The sequence below is a fragment of the Passer montanus genome, unplaced genomic scaffold (assembly GCF_014805655.1).
Source record: "Passer montanus isolate IOZ18808 unplaced genomic scaffold, ASM1480565v1 scaffold35, whole genome shotgun sequence".
Classification (NCBI taxonomy): domain Eukaryota; kingdom Metazoa; phylum Chordata; class Aves; order Passeriformes; family Passeridae; genus Passer; species Passer montanus.
Window position 1 is genome coordinate 5,497,345 of NW_024368263.1, and position 24,705 is coordinate 5,522,049.

The 24,705-nt window shown below is 38.1% G+C and overlaps 1 protein-coding gene across 1 annotated transcript in view; it reads left to right on the forward strand.

Moving 5' to 3' along the window:
• SUZ12 (SUZ12 polycomb repressive complex 2 subunit) overlaps positions 1-22,952 on the forward strand; it is a 23,581-nt gene extending 629 nt beyond the window's left edge. The window contains exons 2-16 of the mRNA XM_039716302.1: positions 2,588-2,634; positions 2,724-2,788; positions 6,818-6,886; positions 8,415-8,464; positions 9,892-9,977; positions 11,320-11,551; positions 12,284-12,386; positions 13,735-13,840; positions 14,569-14,746; positions 17,611-17,702; positions 18,131-18,274; positions 18,942-19,099; positions 19,680-19,878; positions 20,374-20,453; positions 20,779-22,952. Of these exons, the coding sequence (XP_039572236.1) occupies positions 2,588-2,634; positions 2,724-2,788; positions 6,818-6,886; positions 8,415-8,464; positions 9,892-9,977; positions 11,320-11,551; positions 12,284-12,386; positions 13,735-13,840; positions 14,569-14,746; positions 17,611-17,702; positions 18,131-18,274; positions 18,942-19,099; positions 19,680-19,878; positions 20,374-20,453; positions 20,779-21,124 (1,955 nt within the window). The 3' untranslated portion in view covers positions 21,125-22,952. The remainder of the gene's footprint in view (positions 1-2,587; positions 2,635-2,723; positions 2,789-6,817; positions 6,887-8,414; positions 8,465-9,891; positions 9,978-11,319; positions 11,552-12,283; positions 12,387-13,734; positions 13,841-14,568; positions 14,747-17,610; positions 17,703-18,130; positions 18,275-18,941; positions 19,100-19,679; positions 19,879-20,373; positions 20,454-20,778) is intronic.
• Positions 22,953-24,705: the final 1,753 nt, after the last annotated feature.

The window sequence follows — 24,705 nt, forward strand, 5'->3', positions numbered from 1 at the left end:
TGTGATAATTGTTTCAAAGAAGCGCGGGCAGCGGGGCCGGGGTGCGGGAGGCGGCGAGAGGCGCCCGGGGCCCGCGGGGCGGAGGGCGACGGGGTGGGTGTGTGTGTGTGTGTGCCCGCGCCCGGCGATGAACTTGGTTCTCGGTAACACTTCCCATCAGGCTTTCGGGGCGGCTGGTTCCCTTCCCTGCTCCCGCAGCCCCCGAGGCTCTGGGCAGTGAGGGGCGAGGGGGCCCTTTCCTCCTCGGCCTCTGCCCTTCGAGCCCATTTCAGGGGCAGGACGCGATTAAGAGTTCGCTGTACTTGGTTTTTCTTTGTTTGCAATAATTTTCACTTAGTCGAGATTTCGTGTTGGGAATCGACCTTTGCGAGCCAGGCATCGCTCCTGTGGCAGCTCCGCATGTGAGGGGAATCCCCCTGAATTCACTGGCTAGTTGTTGGTGGAAATCTGGTTTAAAAGCACAGTGGACCAGCAAACTTAAATTGAGCTAAAAGATTTCTGTGCAGCTGCCAGGATTTGTAGGGAATTTTTAATGCCCTACTTGAAGACATGATCCTGTTTTGGGATTGTTGCTGTCAGTGCTCACACTTGCTCTGGACGGTGACAGTGTTGGAGTTTCTGGTGTAGTCTGGAATAAAGCGTGGCCGGTTGAGTCTCAGTCCTTTAACACGCTCTGGATTCAGTAAATACTGTGCTGCAAATGGGTCAAGTCACAGACTTGAGTTTTAAGAGCTTTTTCTCAGTGCCTGAGGTGGAAAAAATTCTTTTGCTGGTGCCTCAGAGTGTGAGACAAGGGAAGCACAGAGCTGAGCAGGTGGGGTCAGGAGGAAGCTACAGTGTAGATATACATACATGTGTACATAACATGTTAAACATGTTAACTCTGTGTGCGAGGATCGTGGGACAACTGCAGTAAGTAAATACTGGATTTAAAAAATCCTAACACAATACTGAATTGCATTCTTCCCGACTGTTTTTGTCCCTTTTCAAGGTCATATGCTAGGAAAAGATAAAAGATTTATTTTAAGCTTTTGCTGAGTAATACAGACTTGTGAGACATATGTCTCTTTGCAGGTTGAAGAGTGTGTTTCAGGATTTTTCCACTTGGGAAAACTAATGTTGAAGCAGCAATGTGTTGCCTTTAAATTAAATTGCATCCTTGTGAATGTGACAATGTTTTCATACATTAAAAAATTATAATTATGTCATGGGGTTTTTGAGACTGAAAAACATGGGATGTCTTTTTCAAAGTTGTGAATACTCTGTATTTTCACTTTGTGGCAAAATGCACATACCTTCATTTCATTCTTTTAGCTCGATTTCAAAAATACAGATTTTATTGTGATAATTTGCATTAAGCAGATTTTCACTGGCTTTCTTCAGGCTTCTAAAAGGAAATACTGTGATCATTTTAAAATTTCCTTCTCTAACAGTAATACATCTATTTAATTATGTGTTCTATGGGGTCTTACATTTGTAACTAGAAATAAGGCTGAATCATATCTTTAAAAAGGGGTAAAGGATAAAAAGAGCTGTCCTTTTCTACTTCTAATTACAGAATTCCACACAATAAGGTTTCCAGCTATTTGAAATAATTGTTTTGCAGTTGTATGAAAAGAAAATTTTATATTTCTTTAAAAATAAACTTTGTTTTCTTTATGTGGGAGATGGAGGCAGTGTTACCAGCCTTAGCATGGCCATCAACACATCCTCTGTTCTCTTTTTTCTCTCCACTTGATGTGTATTAAGTAATTTACAAGTTTTTTGCTCATGTTACTTTGTGAAGTTGGCCTTTATTTCAGTTCAAATAGGGAGTATTTCAGTTTAGTTTGGAATTCTTGTTAGAAATAACCTGATCCAGACAAAACCCTTCTTGTCCTGATTTAATTGGTTGAAACTAAACTGAAGGTCCTTCTCTTGTCTGTAGGCAAGTCTTGGTCCTTTGAGGGTTGGTTCTCAGACTGTTTGAGAGGATGCTGTGCTTTAGTGTCCATTTTGTGAACAGCTGAATTATCTTCTCTCCTTTTGCACTTGAAAACAGTAGTTGCTCTACTAAAAACAACATTAATTTCCCACCTTAGAATGATCCATAATGGATCTCAGTCAACTGACAGTCCCTGTTCTTGTTTCAGTACTGCTGCAGGTGACCTTGGCACTTGCCAGAAGAGTAAAGCAATCAGAATCCAAATTATCTGGCTGTGCAAATTTATTGTACTCTTTTGGTATCGTAGCAGATGTGTTTGTTACCTTCATGAGCAAAACTTACCTGTAAGACCATGGGTTGTGATACATTGAGGTATTTTTTCTGCCCCTTAATGATACAAAATCTGTATTTTGTGGAAAGCAGAGGAGTCAGAGTTGAGTTGTGACACCTTAAACAATAAGTTGCTTTGTGTTGTAGAGTTGGTGAAGTAACCTTGAATGAGATAACTTGGAGTTATTTGGACATTGTGATGCTTCACTTAATGGCTTTTGTGATAATTGTTTCAAAGTAATTGCCACGCTAAGTTAGATGCTTTTTGTCATTACAAGACTGTCTTTCTGGAGGTGTAAGTGGCACTGGGTAACATGTGTTCCTTTTTCTTAGAACCAACACAGATATACAGATTTCTACGTACCCGGAATCTAATAGCAGTGAGTAATTGGTTTTATCACTCCTTTACTTTACACTTGTAGAAAATTTTAATTAAAACATAACCATTTTCTATTTTTCCCCCCTGCAGCCAGTATTTTTGCACAGAACTCTCACTTACATGTCCCACAGAAACTCCCGAACAAATATCAAAAGGTAAAATTGTTTTTGTAAAGTAATCCTAAAATGTTCACAAGTAGCAGAAGTCCAAAAAGCAGTGGAGGGTAACCTCCTGTTTTCTTTTTGAAGAACTTTTAAATGCATACTTCAGTGTACAGTTGATTTCTGAGACCTAAGAGGTTTTTTGCAATATTAAATGTATGTGTAGCTTAATCCGTGTGACTTCTGTGGATACTGGGAGTATTCAAATGTGGAGAACTATCTGCAGAATCCTAACTAATTCTCCTGTGTTTGTTTTCTATTTTGGAGGAAAATTTATTAAAAAAACCCAAGCAAAACTGTATTACATCCCACCTCATGTAATCAATGGTACTTAATCATAATCATATGAAACATTGTATTTTAAACTGTAACTTAACCAGTTGTTTTGGAAAAAATCAAAGCCCAAATACAAAACTATTGGTTTTGTTAATTAGTCTTACTTTTTCTTTAAAAAGCTATCAAAACAAATTTCTTGCTTATTTTAAAGTGAGTCAGAACAAAATGTTAAGAAATTATTTTCAGTCTGTTTTGTTTTTTGTGGTTTAGTTTTGTTTGGTTTTTCTAACTAGAATTGTACTACAGGCAGTTCTTGCTTATACCTTAGATTAATTCATTATTGATTGAAATGTGTATGTTACCTGAAAAATGTTCTGTTGTGTATCTGTGGACTTGCTGGAAGTAAGAGGCAATTCTTTGCCTGTGCATTGTTATACTCTGTTCCAAATTCCAGTTGATTCAGCTGCACAGGTAATCAAATGCTTGATTTCTGTTTGGGACACACTAATTTTTATCAGTTCCCTCAACACTGTTGTAGAACTGTGAGTTTAGTTGGGAGGGAGATGTTCTACTAACAGACAGATTATAGGTGTTTCTTTCAATAGTTCTGTCAATGCTGACTAACTGAAATCATGCTTGTAATTAGGTTAAAACGTGTCAGTATGTTTTCTTTACAAAAACACAATAATGCAACAGAAGTGAGTGAGCATAGCTGAAAGTGAAAAAGACAGAAAGTAATTGTGAAGTGTGCTCCCCCTGGGTTCCCACTGCCCTTTCCAGGCCCACCCAGTACTTGGCCCTTCTCTTTCAGCCCACTGAAAACCACAGAAGTTGTAATTTAAAGGTAGTTTTGACTTAGAGATTGGTGAAAGAGTTTTAATTGGACTTCCTGAGGGGATTAGCAGGATCCTTGTTTGCTGATCTGTGCTGGTAAATACTTACAGTGTGCTCAAGACCTGAATCACTGTTCTTCCTTCAACACAAATAGTTAAGGTCTATGATCTCATTTTGGTGAAAAAGGGACTTTAAAGAGAGAAAATATCTGAACTAGAGAAGATCATCCTGAGGTTTATATTAAGAAAAATCTGTGTTTTGGTTTCAGTACAGTGAAAGCGTTAGTAGAGTTCTCTTTGCAAAGAAATCTTTTCTGGAACTGCATCACTGTTAGCCTGCTTATGTGACCTATACATGTACATTAAACTATTCCCCTAGAACTCCTAAATGTTGCCATTGTTAAATTGCTGATAATTTTGATTGCTATTTCAGTAAACAGTATCACAGGTAAAATACAAAGAACTAATCTCTGAACTTGATAGACCTTAAAGAATAGTAACTATGGCTCCACATTTTTTACCTCCAGCTCTATGATAGTCTGAGAAAAATCCCAGACAAATTTATCACTTGGAGGTAGGGAACTAAAACTGCATTTTTACCAGGAAATTATCTGTTGATACTGCTCCACATGTTTAATACTGAGAAAGTGCTTAGAAAACCTAGACTGCTTAGAGCACAGGAAAATGGTCATAGGGAATAGTTAATGGCATGTGTCAACTGGGCTAGAAAGGTCTTGAAGTTGCTGCTAATTGGAGAGGTGATGAGCTTTGGTCAGCTGATACTTGATGGAGGTCTGAATTGGACTTTGTCTCTCTGGGTTTGTCTTCAGGTGTTAGTATATTATTAGACCAAATGATGGTGTTGGAAAGAAGTTACTAACTGTTAATAAAATTGCTTCACATGCAGTATTTGGATAAAGCAATAATTATATTATTTATTGTCAAAATAGTGGCATGCTATGATGTGACTTTTAATGCTTGCTAATTACTATTTTTCTTGTCTGGAATAAGAGTGGGTGGGGAAAGGAATGCACAAGATGCACGTACTTGTTACACAAGTGAATGCTGTCTTGAAAATCCTGAGTGTGAGGCAGGACTATTACAAAAACTTGATTTTGTCTGTTTTGCATGGGTAGCATAAATAGTAATTCATTTTAAAAGAATTTCTGCTTTTGCAAATTAACTTCAAAGGCAAAAATTTTTTATTAGTTGCTATTTTTAGTTTCTTGGAAAGATTTCTTTTTTTAGGAGGGCTCTCTTGACTAACCTGAGTCTGGATTTAGCAAAGGCTGTGCCACTGTTCTTTTTGGATCAGTAATGGTCACATACTAAATACAAGTTGGGTCAGATGTTAGTATGTTTTATGAAAGATTGTTAACTTCCCCCATTCTGGGATCATGTTTGTCTCTTAGCTGGTTTTTGGCTTGTATTCTGCTCATGACATAGCTTTGGTCTGAATCTGTTTTAAGCAATTCCTCAGTCTGGAGAAAGCCCTCTAAACTTGCTGTTCTGCAGAACAGTGGCTGATTTTGATGAGCTGGAGCAAAGTGCACCCAGAGACATTTTTACCTTATAATCTGAAACTTTTAATAAATTGCTCTGTTCTTAACATCTCTTGCTTTAATGTTGAGCACTGCACTGCTCATTTTAACAATCCCACGTTTTAGTGTAGGTGAGTCAGTTCCTCAGTCTCCTATGTCTGACTCTTGGGCTGAGTAGAGCTTTGAATCAGTGATTGTTTACTACACAAATCATAATTGTTTTCCTCCCTGTTATCTGAGTGCAGCCCTGTAGTTTTTGTTGCCCAGTGTTGCTGTTTAGCCCCCATGTGATGTGTAACTCAATCATTCAGGAGCATTACATGCCGACTGCAGACAGAGTGACATCAGTGTTCCTTCAGTCAGGGTATTTCTGTAGACAAATGCTTCCCACTTCCCCAGAGCACGGTGTTGTTCCCTCTGCAAGAAATCCAGTGTTTGGCAATGGTTTATGTTCTTCTTACTCCATTTTTCTAAAGTATAAGTGTAAAGGAAAGCTGCCCTTGCACTCTTTCATTGTCACTGTAGACAAGTGCAATTTTGTGGGCATCTAGATCCAAATGTTAGCTTGCCTTTAATGAAAAATGGAGAGAGTGCTCTGTAACATGTCGAGTAACTTCTGCTCATGAGTGAGCTTTATTTAGCAATGAACATGAAATTGTCTGTATGGTAGAACAGGCTGAACATATGAGCCTGAGCAGACTGGTGTCAGAATTACAGAGAGGAGAGATTTGAAGTGATTATTCTCTATGACATTGTTGTTATTGGTTGTCATTGTCCCCTGTTTCCTGTGAGTGGGTTCCAAAGGTTGCTCCCAAATTCATTGCTCTTTGCATGGTGTCCATTTCATAGAAATGTGTGGAGAAATAAGGGTTTGGGGTTTTAATTAGGCTTTTAACTCTTGTCCTATAAGGTTTTAAGTGATTTTCATTATTGTGATCAAGATTAAAATAGTAATGACTGAGGGCTGACATGTCAATCCCTGGTGTGTATAAGTGTCAGTAAAACAGGAAGATTGTCTTTGACAAAGCTGGGATGTGGTTAAACATGTACATTGCAAGGGTTGCAATATGTTGCTGTTAAATGAAACTTCATGTGAGCAGTAGGATTACTGTTGCAAGGTCTGGGTTTAATTCCTTGTATTATTTTTGATACTGCTTGAGAAGCAGTTGTGTCCCTTAACACAGGCAGGATACTAAGGTCTAAAAACGTATATATGTGTCTAAAGGGTGTTTTCTGAAGAGAAGGCTAAAATGGTGTATGTGGACAGTTTTACACGGAAAATCAAGTGAAAGCTCAGGCTGAGTACATTTTCTTGCTGTAAGTTGTGGATACAGTGGCTGTGTAAAACTGTTCTTTTTGCTTTTTCCTCACAGGAAAACATTCAAAGTAGATGACATGTTATCAAAAGTAGAGAAAATGAAGGGAGAACAAGAATCTCACAGGTACTGTCCTGCTGTATATTTATGTGTGTGGGTTCAAATGAGTACAGGCATGGGCTGTGAATCACAAGTCCTTTTGACTGATAAAGTGCAAGTGATAAAGAGTCGTTACTCAAAGCAAGGTAGTTGCTGGTGGAAATGTTGCTTCCAGAATCTTAAAATGTGTGTATGTGTGCTGGTCACTTCACTTGGAGAAAAGCAGTATTGGGATAAAATTTCAGTATTTGTTGTGGCATCTTAAAATGTGTATAGAAACCCCAAATAGGTATTTGCCTTAACTTTGTTTTTAAGAGTGTCAGTTGTGTTAGTAAGTAACCTGTGTGTGTTGGAATTAAAAGTTAAAAAGAGGTGGATTTTGGAAAATAGGAAGTTTTATTACTTGTAGTTTATGTTGTCATATACTTGCTATTTTTAACCTGTTCTTTTCCCACAGTGTTTGCAAATCAATAAACTACTTCAGAGGCAGCTGCTGTGCTAAATACAGTGTAGTCTGAAACAAACTTACAGATTTTGTGTTCTGAGAGATTTTATGGATTTACTATGTATTATTTTTCTTAATTATGTTTTGCTTTATATGTTGTGTTTAGTTGCTTTGTTGAAACAACATAGAATATTGATTTGTGTGTGTTGTTTTTTGTGCTTCCAAAACTGTAAAAAATGTTCTTTAGTGTGGAAAAATAACATGGATGAATGATGCAAGATGGTGTAGATAGAGTCCTTTGAATGCTTGAGCTGTTGGGCTCAGAGCTCTTGGGAATGTTTGTGTTTAAAAATAAGTGTGGAGTGTCAGGTTGTGTCTGCCTGAAAAGTGAAGGTGCACTAAGTTTTGTCTGGTGGGGTAGTGGGGCAGATTATATTTTTTCACTTCAGAAATACTAAGTGGTTTTGGGACCCTTTTAAATCTAGATTTATGGATACCTGTTTTCAACAGAAAAATGCCCTGAATTCTATGATTTGAAATAAGATGGGTCTCTGAGAGGCAGAATGGTCTAGGCTGTGAAACAAAAGAGATGCAGTTATTATTTTAATTGCATATGTTACGAGTGATTTGGACTTGATTAGACTGATAGCCTTTATTTCTAAAGGTGCAGGTTCCCCCTTGTAAAGATTCTCATTACTGTGCTTAAAATACTCGTTGGTTTGATTTTCTTTTAATTTACACCAAGCCTGTGGTTTAGGGTGAAATTCTAGAAAATTTCCACCGAAACTGAATTCTGTGGCTGCTGGCTGTCCAGCAGATGTGTGTGCCTGCCTGTGGAGGCAGGATCTTCTGTCTTCAGGCAGTGTTCTTCTACTGTAGTGCTTGGTTTTTTTTTAACATATCAAGTCATAGAGTACACAGAATAAGTCTGTAAAGAGAAAACTGGTGTTCAGTTCTGCATCAGCTGCAACTGCTGTATCCAGGCAGTTTCCAAGTTAAGAGGATGGATTGAATCATTAGAGTTCTGTACTGAACATCAGTGAAGTGGTTGCTGTGGGAAGAAAACACTTATTTGTTCTAACATTTCCTTTTTCCCCCCCTCCTGTTTAGCTTGTCTGCTCATTTGCAACTTACATTTACTGGGTTCTTCCATAAAAATGGTATGTTTGCCAATTCATTCATCCACTGTTAATTTATATAACACCTTTGAAATCAGTAGAGATCTGTGAGGGGAATATTTGAATGTTTTTACTCTCAGCTCTTTGGATGCAGGTTTTAATTTACTTGTTCAGCCTGTCTCATTAGTTCTAATTCAGTAGTGCTTTAGAAATGCTGTAGTGTAATTGTGATGTTAAGAAGATAAGCCTTCAGGGTTTTAGTCAAAACAGCGATTTTGAGAAATCCTTCAAGCCATCATCCATTCAAACGGAAATAGACCTTGAAGAAAGTGATTCTTTCCTGAAGAATGTGATTTTGCTGGGGGTGTGTCTTTGGTGTTTGAAGTAGCTTTAAAGAACCCCACTGCCCTCAAATAGTTGGAAGATTCAGTGGTTTCTATTTTAAAATAGAAGTGTAAGAAAAAAAATTGTCAAGTTGAGTCTAGAGATGATGGAAAGGCCATGTCAGTGATTATAAAAGCCATGGAAATCACATTTTAGTGACTTGAAATCATTCCGTGGTGTCTTTCAAGCACATAAGGATTTGCCTCTCAATATCAGAATATTGGATTTCCTTGATCATAATGAAGAGTTCTATTCCTCTGAGAGTAAAAGCTGTTTTTCCATTAAAGTAAAATTATATTTCTAGATTTTTGGTTGCCATTGCTGATCACACCACTGGCAGCAGCTGCCTTGAAGATTCCAGGCTCTAGGAAATTTATTGTGCAGTCTCTGAAACAAAGTCTTATTTTTTAAGACTTTTTTTGAAGTTTGTTTTGAGAGTCCTTTAGCGACTATTGTGCATTTATTTAGCCTTACATAATATTTAGGGGGGGTGGTGTAATTTTGTCATTTTGTTTTGTTTTTCTATCTGATAGATAGATCTTAAGCCCAAATTTTAGGTTTGCAAGCTGTAAAGAAAAAAAAAAAAGGGAAAAATAATTCAACTAGTCTGTAATTAGTGTATTCTAACTGTCCTTAAATCTACCCATAACATTTTTCTCATTTCATTTTCTGTTATAAAAAGGTAACAAGCTTGCTCTTTTATACTTTGGAGATCAGCTATGCCTTTAAATGAAAAAAAAAAAACTGGGAAAAATAATTCAACTAATCTGTAATTAGTGTATTCTAACTGTCCTTAAATCTACCCATAACATTTTTCTCATTTCATTTTCTGTTATAAAAAGGTAACAAGCTTGCTCTTTTATACTTTGGAGATCAGCTATGCCTTTAAATCAGCTAATATGAGAATAATTAGGATATATTCTCAAGTGGGAATTTGTAGTAAGTTTGGGGAGAGTTGAAACTAAGAATGTGGTTTAGAGGTCTTTGTACCTGGGATGTGCTGTAGTTAAAAAGTAATTACAGATGGATTTATGTCATTGAATAGATCTTCATTTTCTCAGAACTTTAAATACTTTTCTGTTTAGATAAGCCATCACAAAACTCAGAGAATGAACAAAATTCTGTAACTCTGGAAGTACTGCTGGTGAAAGTTTGCCACAAGAAACGAAAGGTAAAATTGACAAATTGTTAATATACATTAAAGCAAAATGATTAGCTGCTTCTAGAATATCTGAGTAACACTGCCTTACAGTGATGCTTCTGTTGAAATTAGCCTTTAAATTTAAGAACTAATGTATTCAAGTTATTTTCTATTGGATTTTGCATTGCTTTACAAGAAATTAGTTTTAAAAACCGTTCAGCTCTGTTGATTGAATTCAGCTTGTAAATCACATCCACTCGCATATTTCAGCCACTTCTGGTTTTACCTCAGTTTTTGTGTGTCACCTCATTAAAATATTCATTCTGTTGTGATGTCCAGAGGCTTAAGGAAACCAGGCAATCACTAAATTATAAAGTAACCTGTGCCTTTCAGAGTTCAGGAGTAAAAAGGAACAAATTGTAATTGTTTTGAATTCCTCAGTCACCTGCCAACTCCTCTTTTTCTGTATCTGTGGTTTTTACTTTGGTTATTTCAATTATTGCAGGTTTTAGCTACCATGAATCATAAACAATTTTACATTTATTTTTAAAGCATCTTTGAATTTGCTTGCAGTTTCAGCTGTACTTATTTTGCATCACGTGGCAAATTATTTCCCCAGCTACAAGAACATGGGAGGCTCAGTGATGCTTTAGGTTTTAACTAGAAAGGGAAAGATTTGCAGTCAGAGCTGTGTGTTCTTCCCTAATGCTGGGCTGATTTGACAAGTTTTTAAGAATTAATACTGTTTCTTGCCAATTTTGTTAATGATTGTAGTGTGGATAAATGTAGTGAGATCAGGAGGTGCTAATGGTTATTCCAAATGTTTTGCTGCAACTTTCATATTCAGGCCATCTTGTCTTGTTTTCCCAATTCTACACAATGTTCAATGATCTCTTTGAGAGGTAATTGAATATAGTAAATCCTAGGTAAGTGGTTCTTTATCTCACAGGTAGTACAAAATGCACTTTGAAATATTGCAAGGAGAAGATAGAAAGCACTTGGAAAAAATATATATAACCAAAACATTTAATTTCTTCAGGTAAACAGAATTAAATTAGTATTGATGACTGTTCTACAGTCTTTTTAATTGCCTCATGTTAGTGTTATTTTATTCACATAGAGAAAGATGGCAGCTGCCAGAAGGGGTTATAGAATGCCAGTTTTATTTACACTTAAAAATATCTGGGCTTGCATTTAAAATCTGGGATTGTTCCAGATTGTTTTATTTATATCTGTTACAAGGCTTATTATAAGGCTTATTTTCAAAAGTTGGCAGAACAAATGCAGTTTAGAAGTGGCATCAATTTAAATACTTAATGAGTTGGCTTTGAAGTCTAAAAACCTGAACCTTATCTGTCTTGTTTTGCTGCAGGATGTCAGTTGTCCAATAAGACAGGTTCCTACAGGTAAAAAGCAGGTGCCTTTAAACCCAGACCTCAGCCAAATAAAACCAGGCAACTTCCCATCACTTGCAGTTTCCAGTAATGAGTTTGAACCAAGCAACAGCCATATGGTGAAGTCTTACTCATTGTTATTCAGAGTCACTCGCCCAGGAAGGAGGGAATTTAATGGACTGATCAATGGTGAAACCAACGAAAACATTGGTAACTTCAGCCCTGAAATCTGCTTTGTCTTGGGGGCACGGGTGGCGCTGTCTGGGTGAGCACTGTGGGTCACACTCAAACTGAGTGACTGAGCTTTGGTTTGTTTGCAGTCTCTTTTGAGATGGGGCTGAAATTCAGCTGCTAGCTGGAAATTGTGCTTCTGGTTTGTGTAAATTTAACACCACTTGTTGCTAACGTGATGCTGAGGGTGTGAGGCAGCACTGCTGGAGGATGAGCAGTGCAAGAGAGCCCTGTGGTCACTGAGACTCTCATTATTCCTGCACCAACACTGGTCACTGCTGACTCACTTGGGGGTGCTGTCAGTGGTTCTCAGCAAAACTAAATTACAAGCCAATAGAAAAATACCTCAATAATAAATTTTTAAAGTTATTAATCTTGTTGAGAAGTGTTAAAACACAAATATTGCAGCTTGGAGAGTACATGTAGAATGAAAAACTTTATTTCTCACTATTTTATAGCCACAAGAGGAGGAAGATCAAATCCCAAATTCTTTATGCTGACAGAATAATACAATGAAATTATAAATACACAAGAACACACCTAAAATATGATTACTGTTAAGCTAAGTGCTCTTTTATTGTATTGTCCTTCTCTATTGTATGGATATCTGACACAATCAATAGCCATTTATATTTGTGAGTGCATAGAGACTGTTGGATCTTTCTAATCTGTGCTTATGTCATGATTGAATATCATATTTCTTATTTGCAGATGTCAATGAGGAGCTTCCAGCTAGAAGAAAAAGAAACTCTTCAAATCGTGAAGATGGAGAAAAGACATTTGTAGCACAGATGACTGTATTTGATAAAAACAGGTAATATTGTAAAAACAAATATAGCTTCTATTAATCATTCTGTTAATAATTTTTAATCATCATAATATTAGACATTTGATAATAAGCTTAATATGTTCTTTGTTACGGTGTAGGTTGTCTTTGGCTCTATTTTAGTTGTTTTTTACAATAAGAAATTAGGCTTATGTTTTTTTTAAAAATACCTACAGGTTTCATAACACATTTTATACTGAGACCTATTCAGTGACTGCTGTAAATGATTCCTATCTGTGAACTTGAATATTGTCCTGGTAATTTGCATCTGTTTGTTTTTTCCTTGCCAGTCCATTCTTCCTGTTCCTTGTTTTTGACAGATGTAATTTCTCTGGTTCTGTTAAAGATCAGTGACAACATAATTAAAAAGTAAAACAGAGAAAAGGTCTCTGAAATACCCTTACTGCTTACATTCTGTTGAGTGCCATAATTTTTCCCATGCCCAGAGTGGTGCTGCTGTAGTCACAGGTGACAGCTACAGAAGGCATCAGTTCTCCATTGCTACAGGACAATCAAACAAGTAGTTAAAATTATAACAGGCCTACTCTGTCATGTAGTTTAATTATTTATTGTCATGATACTACTTAATGTATTTCAAAGAAGGTGGAGTGTGGTGAACTCACTTGTAATAGCTTCGAGCACTCTAGATCCAGTTAGAAAGATGAGGACTAGACCATTTCCTGGGTGGACATTTTGGTTGTTTGTGCTGCAGAGGACCAGAGTACCAACAGCCAAAATACAGTAATGAAAATAAAGAGTTCTTTCCATGGAAAATGCAGGTCCCAGGTAGAGGTAGGTATTTACATGATTTCTTTATCAATAAAAATGGAGCTTGAAGAAAAAGCTGCTTAAACCAGCTCCTACTAATTCTGACAAAATGGTTGTTTATCTAAATAGAGTTGTAGAAGTATAATTTGAGAAGAGTTTTGAAGAAACATCCTTTTCTAATCTGTATCTTCTTAGAAGTCTTGACAGGATTTTGTTCTTTTCTATTACTTAATTCCACTGGATAACTTCAATATGTTAAGCAACATATGAACCATTAGATGATTTTGTAGTGATGATAAACAAGGACATTCTCAGGCATGCTGTTGGATAAATGAGACTGATTTGCAGCAGAACCAAATCATGCATAAAAATGTATATATTTTTTTTAGTCTTTAACATCTTTCTTTGTTATGGATGATGTTTGCCTAAGATTTAAGCCTAGTCAAATACATTTGCCTGAAAATATGTCTTTAGGTTTGTGGAGATTTAATTACTGTGAAATAGTGCATTTTAATAGACAAACAATGAAAGAGCTTTTTTACACATAATATGTATTTTGTCTTGACAGACGCTTGCAACTTCTGGATGGGGAATATGAAGTGGCCATGCAGGAAATGGAAGAGTGTCCCATTAGCAAGAAAAGAGCAACATGGGAAACGATTCTGGATGGGAAGGTATGGATTGTTTTGGTGGCCAAGAAATCAGGAAATAATTCTCTTTGGGAATGTATGGACATACATTTCAATTTAGCTCTTAATTTAGAGAGCTTTGGCTACACTGAATCATTAATATAAGCAGATGTCAACTACTGTAGGTATGGCAGCTTTGTCTTTTCAGTGACTTCTGAATTACTGACCTAGAAAATCAGGCAGTTTAAATGCTATTCTAACGAGTTGGACACATCAAAAAGCAGCAAACTGCAGAACATTTAAAGGGAAGAAAGAGGAGCCCAGACAGGTGTGATCTTATGCACATAGCTTAAGAGAATGCTGATAAAATGTAGTGATGAAAAGAAGAGGGTGTTATCAGTGTAGGAGGAAGGGTTGAGCAGAGAGAAGTTACTGACTGAGGTGAATCAACACTCAGTGATGCAGTGATTGTATGTGCTTACATAGTCATGCTCACATGTCCTGGGAGAGGATGAGTTGTAAGTGATTGGAGAGAAGAACATGAAGGTTCCAGATGGCTGCAAAGTATTTGTCTCAAAATGATCATATAATTATGAAAACAGCAGAGACAGTCCAAATGATATAGTAGAAATACAGTTATAAGCTCAACTATCCTGATCAGCCTCTACCTGCATTAAAATAAATTGCATCAGTTTATGTTCTGTGAATATTTTCTCATTGTTTTTAAGAAGACACTTACTCTGCTGGTTTTTTTTACTTCTCCCCCTCTCCAGAGGTTGCCTCCATTTGAAACATTTTCTCAGGGACCTACACTTCAGTTTACTCTTCGTTGGACAGGAGACACAAATGATAAGTCTACAGCTCCTATAGCTAAGCCTCTTGCAACACGAAATTCTGAGAGCCTCCCTCAAGAAAACAAGCCCAATTCTGTTAAACCTACTCAGACTATAGGTAAGCAAACTTTGATTTGCTGCTGAATAATCATCTGCTTAACCCTTGTGTGCTTAGGGCTCACTGGTGCAGCTGCTTCAGGTTATTCTCAGCAGGAAAAAACAAAACTGGGCTTTGTTGTATCCCATATTTTGTCATTATTTATGGTTAAAAGGTATACATCAGGACAATTTTGAAGTGAGTATATACAATGCTCATAAATCCTGCTGTGAAATACATTGGGGAAAATACATCACTAGGATTTCTGAGATTGTCTGGTCTGCACTGCTCACTCCAATTAGTGTTCTCTAAGTTTCTGGATTTATAGGTGCCCTACTTTCAGGTGGAATAGAGTTAATTTTCTTCTCAGTGGCTGCTTTAGTGCTGTGTTTTGGATTTAGGATGAGAATAATGTTGATAACACTGATGCTTTAGTTGTTGCTAAGCAGTGTTTAGACTAAGTCAAGGACTTTGCAGCTTCTCACACCACCCCACCATCAAAGAGGCCAGATGACACAAGGGGCTGGAAGGAATCACAGCTGGGACAGCTGACCCAGACTGGCCAGAGGGATATTCCCTGTATGGCTTCATGCTCAGTACAGAAACTAGAAGTAAAATTGGCCTAGATGCCATTTGATTTTGTCTCACTCCCAGTTATTTGTGACTTTGTATTAGAACCTTGTGTTGGCAAGTAAAGCTCAAGGACAGCTGGAAAACTTAAGCTGTACAAAGAACAACAGGCTGCACCTGTTGTTTCAACACTTAAGAACACACCTAGGCTCTGGATTGGTTCACCTCAGAGTAATCAGCATTTCCAAGTTTTTAACTAGACTGGACTGTGAGAGTAAGGAATCTTCTAGGGCCCTGTTGTAGAAGTGATTATTTGGAGTGCAGTGGTTCTGTCCCCAGGCTGAGTCTCTGGGGCGTGCAGTGAGGCACTGCTAGTGAAGAGTTGATAGTGCTTTGGAGAACTTGTCCAAAATGGCATTTCAGTCTGAGTTTGGTGATGTTTGGAGATGCAGTAGTGACAGCAAGGAAATTGCTATTATGAGTAAAGCAGTGCTTTTCCAAACGTGGTTTTTATGCAGTTGTGTTACAGAAAATGTTGAGAAACTTCGTGGTGAGACTAAGAGTGGTGATTCTTTGTGCTGTGTTTAGGGCTTTAGTGTGATAAAGAAGTGAGAGCAAGAAGAATTTCACCCTACTTGTGAAGAAGCCAATGTCTAGAATGATCCCTAACATCCTCAGCCGGCCTTACAGGAATTTTTCTCTTTGGAAAGAGTACAATAATATTTAGATAAGACTGATACCTGTTCCCTGAATTGAGTATTTTACCTGAGCTAGGGATTGCAGACACTGGGGTTTCTTCCATTTAGGGTGAATGGCTGACAGTGCACACAAACACAAAGTAATTCCAACAGAATCTGGGAGGTGCCTGAACTTTTGCTGTAGAAATTGTTCTGCTTTCTCTTGACTTCCTTGTACCAGGCTTCCTTGTATTTTAGAGTTTCTGACCTGTGTTGTAATTTGTTAGGCAGGTTTTATGCTCAGACTTGCAAAAGAAATGAGAGTTGAGTTGATTAACTCCAGTGTGGTAGTTCACTGTAACAAATGTCGAGGCAATAGGAACATGGCCAGGCTGCATTGCCAGTGTAACCAGGAACCCATTTTTTCTTCCATCAGAAAAGCTACATGCTCCAGTAAATTGATAAAGTTACAGCCAGAGCAACCTTCCCAAACAGTACAGCCAACTCTTATACAGAAATATATTGTAGTGAAATGTGCAGCATTGTAGGTGTTTGTTATGGTTGTGCTGTTTGCAGTGCCTGAGTACCATGAGAGTGCAAACTGTACAAAACTTCTATCAGAGATTCTGATAAAGATCCAGTACATCTTTCCCAATGGGACATAAATTTGTTGTTGTCATGTTACTTTGGCATATTTCCAAGGCAGACCAGTGGAATAAAGACATCAAAGACTTTCTAAATATGGCAGCTGAAACTTTGTTGTAATTACAAAGTTCTGAAAGTAACTGAGCCATGGAATAGGGATTTCTCTGATGTGGTGCAGGCTAAAGTGTCAGGCTTCCTGTCTTTTTCATACAGACAGAAAGTAAAGTTTCCTTTCTTCTCCAAAATATTAAATACAAAATAAGTGCATCTTCTAAAAGTTAGGTCAGTAGAGCTGAGCCTTGTTTTCCCATCTTTATCACCATCCAGAAGCAAGGGTCATTACTTGGTTTCTCTTGAGGGCAGATTTATAAAGCTGTTTAGGTATGTGTGGTTTCTCGTTACCTGTATGAAATCAAATACTGTTACAGATTAAAGTGTGTGCAAGAGACTCAGAAGCAACAAAGCAGTGCCATTACACATACAAACAGTGTTCAGGGGTTAAAGTTTCAGTTAAATGTTTTGTATGTTTACTTACATTTCTGCTCCTTTTAAGAGACTTGTGGAACTTCTGAAATCAAATTTAAGTGATGTGTTTGAATGCAGCAGTCTGAAAGCAAGGGTGGTTTTTATTTCCCAGCTTTTAGCTATACAAAAAGAATTCTCTGCTGAAATGGAGTAAGAAAAATGTTGCTTTTTTATCTGACCATTTTTAAGTTCTCTGAATGAGTCTTCAACAATTGATAATATCTCAATAATTGAGATAATCTTGTGTTAGAAGTGGGTTTGTCTGTAGATTTGAGAAGGAAGCTGAGCATCCAGACTTCCTTGTTGCTGGTAGGAGCTGCTTATGTCAAAGGACATTCAAGTAGCCAGTTTCCTTCAGCAGCAGTGCCCTTCTCAGGACTTCTCAGAACTTCCATAGTTGGGTGAGAAACAATGTTTGTCTGTTCCTGTGCACCAAAGAAACGTGTGTCTGTGTGTGGTTTTTTTCAGCTGTGAAAGAATCTTTGCCTACAGACCTTCAGACAAGGAAAGAGAGAGATGTTTTAAATGAACCTCGACAGAAGTTGCGAATATTTTACCAGGTATTGGAAATAATCATTAAAGGGAAAAACTAGAATCTAAATGCTGTGTGGAATTAAAATGTTTGCTTGGGAGCTGGGTGGAAATTTCCATTTTCCCTTTTTGTGGGTGCCTTAAAGAATCTCAGATTCACAGACTGAAAGCCTTTCCACAGATTCCTCTTTACACAACTATTCTAGAAAACTAATCTTGGGGGCACATCTGATGTTCTGAAAGACAAAGACTTCTGGAGGGGTGGGTCTCCAATGGGAAAAAAATTCTTGAAATACCAGTGTTTCAGTACACTGAACTCATATAGCGTTCCCAAGATCTAACTATTGCTGTGGAGGTCTCCTGTGACCATGTCCAGCTTGGTTTTGGGGATTGGAAGGTAATGAATGAAACTCATTTGGTGCTAATGGTGCTCTGCCTGTTCCTTTGTTTGCATCAGTTCCTTTACAACAACAACACGAGGCAGCAGACCGAGGCCCGCGATGACTTGCACTGCCCCTGGTGCACACTGAACTGTCGGAAGCTCTATAGTTTACTCAAACATCTTAAACTCTGCCACAGCAGATTTATCTTTAATTATGTTGTAAGTAACCATTTTGTAGTCCAGCACTATGAAACTTTGTACAGTCTGTCACAGGTGCTATACATGCAGGGATTCTGTTTCCAGCTTAGTAAGTTGTAGAGCTGTATCTACGGGTTAGAAACTGCTTTCTGTGTTGTACATGGAGGGGAAGTATTGTGGGTTTGATTTTCTTTCTTTTTTTTAAAAAAAATATATATATGTGTGTGTGTGTATATGTGTGTGTATATATATATATATGTTAAATAATGTTGACCACTGGAGGCTGAATTCTAAATGTAGCTACTGTTTTTGTGTCAATGTGTTCTTTGATGTAGAAAGCAATGTAATTGTATTTGGTTGCAAGTCTCTTGAAGCTCTAGAAAATTTAGAAAGGTTCTTGCTAGCAATCTTTTGTTGATACTTTGCTTAATTTTATAATAAATTTTGAGTGGTTTTTATACTAAACAGTAAAATAGTACAAAGCAAGGAAGCTTTAGTGTAAGCAAAAACTCTAGAAGCTTTTGCTTCTAGAGGTTAAAAATTACTTGGGTGCTGTGAAAGGAAACTTAGAGCTGTATCAGGTTATTGAGAGGTGATATTTAAGGTATTCAGAATTTAAAGGTTACTTGTTTAAAGCTCTTGATGCATTGCCATTACTGTTTGCTGAGCATTTGCAACTGTGCTGCAGTATCATCCCAAAGGTGCTCGGATAGACGTGTCCATCAACGAGTGCTACGATGGCTCCTACGCGGGGAACCCCCAGGACATCCATCGGCAGCCCGGCTTCGCCTTCAGCCGCAACGGGCCCGTCAAAAGGACCCCCATCACACACATCCTGGTGTGCAGGTAGGAGCTGCTCACAGAATCTGCTGGGCTGGGAAAGGCCTTGGGGAGCAAGTCCAGCCTGTGACCTAACACCACCTTAGCAACTAATCCATAGCACTGAGTGCCACATCCAGTCTTTTTTAAACGCTTCCAGGGCTGGTGACTCCATCACTTCCCTGGGCAGCCCATTCCAATGGCCAGCTCTTCCTGTAAAAATGTTTTTGGCCTATGAACCAGATTTGTGATACCTGGCGATTTGTGAATCTGCAGGTGCATATACACAGTGCTAAATGTCACTGTTATGACTAAATAAAATGTAACTGAAGGAGGATACCATCACCCATTATTTTTCTGTATCTTTCCAGTTGAGTTATCTGTTCATAACAATGTAGCTGTCTTTAACTGCCTTACCCTGAGGTGAAATTGGAGGGTTGGCTCAGGAGCTCTTGCCTTTTTAAGGGGGATTACCTCATTGTTGGATATTTCCCCCCTCCCAACATTTTTGCAAGGTAGATCTTAAAATAACTGGTATAAATCAGTGGCAGCTGTGGGTGTTTGCACGTGTGACGTGCTGGTGACAGCAGTGAGTTCCCCTCGGCAGGCCGAAGCGCACGAAAGCCAGCATGTCGGAGTTCCTGGAGTCGGAGGACGGCGAGGTGGAGCAGCAGCGCACGTACAGCAGCGGGCACAACCGCCTCTACTTCCACAGCGACACCTGCCTGCCCCTGCGGCCCCAGGAGATGGAGGTGGACAGCGAGGACGAGAAGGACCCGGAGTGGCTTCGGGAGAAAACCATCACTGTAAGGGTTCCATCTGTACTAAGTGATTTTAAGCAAATTGTGGTTTTTAAAAGATCTGCAGTTGTTTTAGGGAACAATTGGGCGTACGTTGTGAAAATCCTGCATTTTGGGAGCAGAAATTCTTGATGAACTGCGGTTGATGGAAACTCCTGGAATCAAAGTTTGTTTTTTCATGTATGCGTTCAGTTTGCAGAGTTAGTTCAGTCCTCCTGTGTTCAAACAGGTTTTCATTGTTTGTGGCTGATTTTCTCCTTCAAAGAGGAGATGCTGGAATCAAGAGCACAGTTTGGGCTGTATGTAATAAAAATATTATTTATCATCAAAAGTCTACATCACATTACATTTTTCTAACTTGTTTGACTGCAGAGCCTGAATTTTCTATATATATTTTTGAGTGTAAGTTGAATTTTGGGTATGCTCTCACTGCTTGGCAGCAGATACGCAGTTCTGATGGGTGTGTTTGTTTCTTTTCCTATCCTTCCTCCCAATCTCCAGCAAATTGAAGAATTTTCTGATGTTAACGAAGGGGAGAAGGAAGTGATGAAATTATGGAATCTTCATGTTATGAAGCACGGGTATGTAACTGTTCTTAGTTTTGATACAAATAAATTATAGTATAGATTTGGTTGATCATTTTGCATTGTAATTCACTAAATAGTTAAAAAATTCAGTTGGCTCACTTGTTTAGGAAAGGGTCATTAAAGGATAATTTGTAAAAAGCTTTTGACAGTTTAAGCTTTTAAAGAAGTTGTGCCTAGTAGTGTTTGGGCTTTGAAAAGAAAAAACACTGGACTGTGTAATAGCTGCTCTCTGCAGTTACATTTATAAATCATGTTGTAGAGTAACTTTTTGTTTTTGAAAGTGCTCTGCTTGCATAATGATGGCTTTCTTGTTTGACAGGTTTATTGCTGACAATCAAATGAATCATGCCTGTATGCTGTTTGTTGAAAATTATGGACAAAAAATCATTAAGAAGAACTTGTGTCGAAACTTTATGCTCCACCTGGTCAGCATGCATGACTTTAACCTCATCAGCATCATGTCCATAGACAAAGCTGTGGCCAGGCTCCGAGAGATGCAGCAGAAGTTGGAGAAAGGAGAATCGGCGTCCCCGACGGACGAGGAACCTCCCGAGGAACAGAGTGGGACAGCAAATGGATACAGTGAAAATACCATGAGAGAGAGGATTTCAGAAGTGGAAAGCATCTCAGGTGTCACGAAACAGAGCAAGAAGCAGAAGCTCTGAAGTCAAAAATTGTCATTCAACGGACAAGCATTGAAGTGACATTCTAGGGTGCATGAGCTCTATAAAGAATTACACACAGAAAAACAGAAATTCCAAACAGGCACTGCTGGATGGAAATAAATGATTTCAACAAGGATATGTTTAAACAGGGTTTTTATTCAGTTACTTATGCAAGTACTACATGTATATTGGTTTTGGTGATGTAATGACAATATTCTAAGAGTTTGAGCATGAAGAGCAATATAAAAATCTTTTTGTAATTTTAGTAATTAGTGTCTTAAGAACTTTATGGAATTTACATAATTTAAGTATATGTAAAACCGTTTTTTATATTAAGATTTTTGCATCTGTATCTGGCTGTTTTTCCTACCATGAAGTTGTGAAACATTAGGGAAAGGGGATTGGGATACAGTTTCTGCTTTTCTTATTTAGAAATTCTCCAGTTAGCTTTTTGTGAAAATAATGTCTGACTATTTACAGTTTAACCTTGATCCTTGTATTTGAAATCATTTATCAATTGATCATAAATTACAAATCGATTTTTTTTACACTAAAAATTATCAAAGTTGGCGAACTTAGCACTTCCTTTGTCTTGTGCCTGTTTGGAAAGATCTTGGCTTTTCACGTTGCAGACACAGTGAAGTACCACCCTGGCTTTTTGAGGTTTAACCAGCAGTTTGGGTTTTGTGGATAATTCTGATGTATCGATCGCCCAGTGTACCATTTTAAACTTGAACATTTAGCTCCTTTATCTTTTCCTTACACATTTACACAGCTACAGAGAGGGTTTGTGTGCAGCCCTGTGCCGGGGCTGCCCATCCTGGTGCCATGCTAAGGCTGCAGCCTCTGTCCGTCTGTCCGTTCTGCCTCAGCACAGACTGCAAGGCCAGGCCTGGGTTAGCTTTGGCTTTCGAGATGCCACTCTTGAGGGAAAAATGCACTGTAAAATTGGACCAGAAAATGTGTTGCACTTCTTATGTAAGTATTCTGTGATGTATTGTATTCAATACAGATACTAAGATGCTGACTAAACTATATTTGAGCAGTTTTGCACTGCTGTTAACACATTTTATGCATACGTTTACAGATTTTTTCCAATGGAAAGTGGTTTCACTACTGGTACAGTATCAGCACCGAAGGGTTTTATTCCAGCAAGCACTGTGGTTGAGTGACATCACCTCAATTTTTTATTATCCTTAAAATATTTCATTTTTCATATTCTTTATTTATAAAGGAACAATGCTGCTGTAAATACAGGTATTTTTTGTTTTTTATTTCATTCCATCACCATGAGATGCAGTTCCCTATTTGTTGAAGGGGTATATAAGCTTTCTAATGGTGTCTTCAGAAATTTATAAAATGTAAATACTGATTTTGATGGTCCTTAAGATGTGTTTAACTGTGAGACTATTTAACTAATGGTGTGGATGTGATTTGTCATCCAGTATTAAGTTCTTAGTCACTGATTTTGTGTACAAAATAGGAAAGAGGGAAACTGCAGCTTTTCATGACAAACTCCTTGAATTGCCAGCTCTCTTGAGTTTTAGCAAACTCTAATTATGCCTCTGGATAGTACATCATGCATTTCTCTCTGGCTTTAATTTGCTAAAGCTGTGCACATATGTAAAAAATAGATTATTTTAGGGGAGATGTAGTTCTAGAATTATTGCTTATGTCATTTCTTAAGCAGTTATGCTCTTAATGCTTAAAAGAAGGCTAGCATTGTTTGCACAAAAAGTTGGTGATCCCCCCAAAAATAGTAATGAAATTACTTCTGTTCAGTAAACTTTGTATGTCATGTCAATTTATAATAAAAGCTGAAAAAATCCCCTTGTTTTCTATTTATAAAGATGCCTTTTCTATTTGTACCTTTGAAGATGCCATGTGAGCTGGTTAAAAAGAATTTGAACGGTACAGTAGATGTAAAAACAAAAGAAACCCCCCCCCAAAAAAAAACCCCCAAAAGAGTTCAGCTGTTTAAATGAACCATTGTTTTTCATTAAATGTTTTATTTGAAATCAGCTTTTGTACATGAAGTTCAGTGATACAAATCTGCCATGTCATTCCATGTGCAGACACCTCAAGCAGCACCTCTATAAACTCTCTTCTGCATGGCTTAAAGTTTGGATGTGTTCTCCTTTGCCAGATTGTTACAGTTCTATTTAGGGTATCTCCATAAATTTCCAGGGATTTAGCCAGATTATAATAACTTCATTCTCCTTTCTTGGGTAGGATTTGAATACCTTGAATACCTGAGATGGGTTTAAGTTGTGCTTTACTGTGCAGAGCTGCAATTTTTAAAGTACAAATGAAACATTGCTTGTGTTGTCAGTTACAGAACTAAGATTTGCATCGTTTTTACATGCAAGTGGTTCATTTTTCAGAACTTTTACAGAGTATTTGGCTGATATGGAGTGAAGTTTAAATAAGTGTCAGTTTAAATCCTGTTTCTCTGGGACTGCAGAGGATGGATGTTCCAGGTACTGTGGGACCACTCAGGAACTGGATTGCTTGGCCAAGTGGTGACTGTGGAATGGCAGACACTGGAAAGCTTTTTCCATCTCAGGATGCAGATCCTGAAATGCAGGTTGTGCTCTGCAGACTGGACTCAGGCTGCTCTTGGGCAGTGTGTTCTTGTCTCTGACATTGTCTGGGTCCTGATCTGGCCTTCAGTGTGCTCATGGCAGACTTAATGATGTTTGGTACTCACAACAGGTTTGTGAACCCCAACCTAGTATGATTTGAATTTTTAATTCAGTGCATTAAATACTATATTCAGAAGTGGTAGATGAATTGCTAACCTTCAGTGTGCTTTGCTTGGAATGCATCTTGAATGTAATTCTTGAATTTTGAGGGGTGGGGTAAAGATTCACTGCCTGGAATGAAGCAGTTGCCCATGATTTGAACTGTTCTGATTATTCATCCAATCAACAAAACTTCCAAACCAGAAATTTGATTTTACCTTTGGGAATACAGGAGGCATTCGGTGAGGGCAATTTTGACAGTGTTGTTCCAAGTTAAATATTTCTTAATTCACAGAAGTCTGGTGTCATCAGAGACTGGAGATGTTCCCTGCTACAAATCTGACTGTGGTTTCACATCCAAGAAAACAAAGGCTTTGGAGTAGGTAAGTCCTCCCCTGCCTGACCTGCAGTTTTTAGGCTGTTCAGTTTGAGAGTGAAGCTGCAGCTCTGGAGGAGGAACACTTGGCACCTTGTCATGAAGAAAGCTCATGTGAATGGAGTATTTATGAGAGAAAGCTGCCAAGTCAGCAACTTCACTTACTGCTTTCACAAGCTGTTTTTCCTTTAAAAGAGACCAAAGAACTGGAACAGGCTCCAGGTAAAGCAGAACTAAGGGAATGAAGTAAAGCTGTGTGTTACTCCAACAGGGACTTTATTTGAAGGTGATTAAATGCCTCTGCTGCTGGCCAAAACCTCCAGATGTGTAAGAGCTGCAGCATGGAATGCACCAGTAAGAGATGGGAACAGTAAAATGGACACAGACAAATCAGCTGGGATGGAATGTTGAGGGAGGGTAGCTCATAGGTCTGTAACAAATTTTATTAAAAGAAGGGAAAA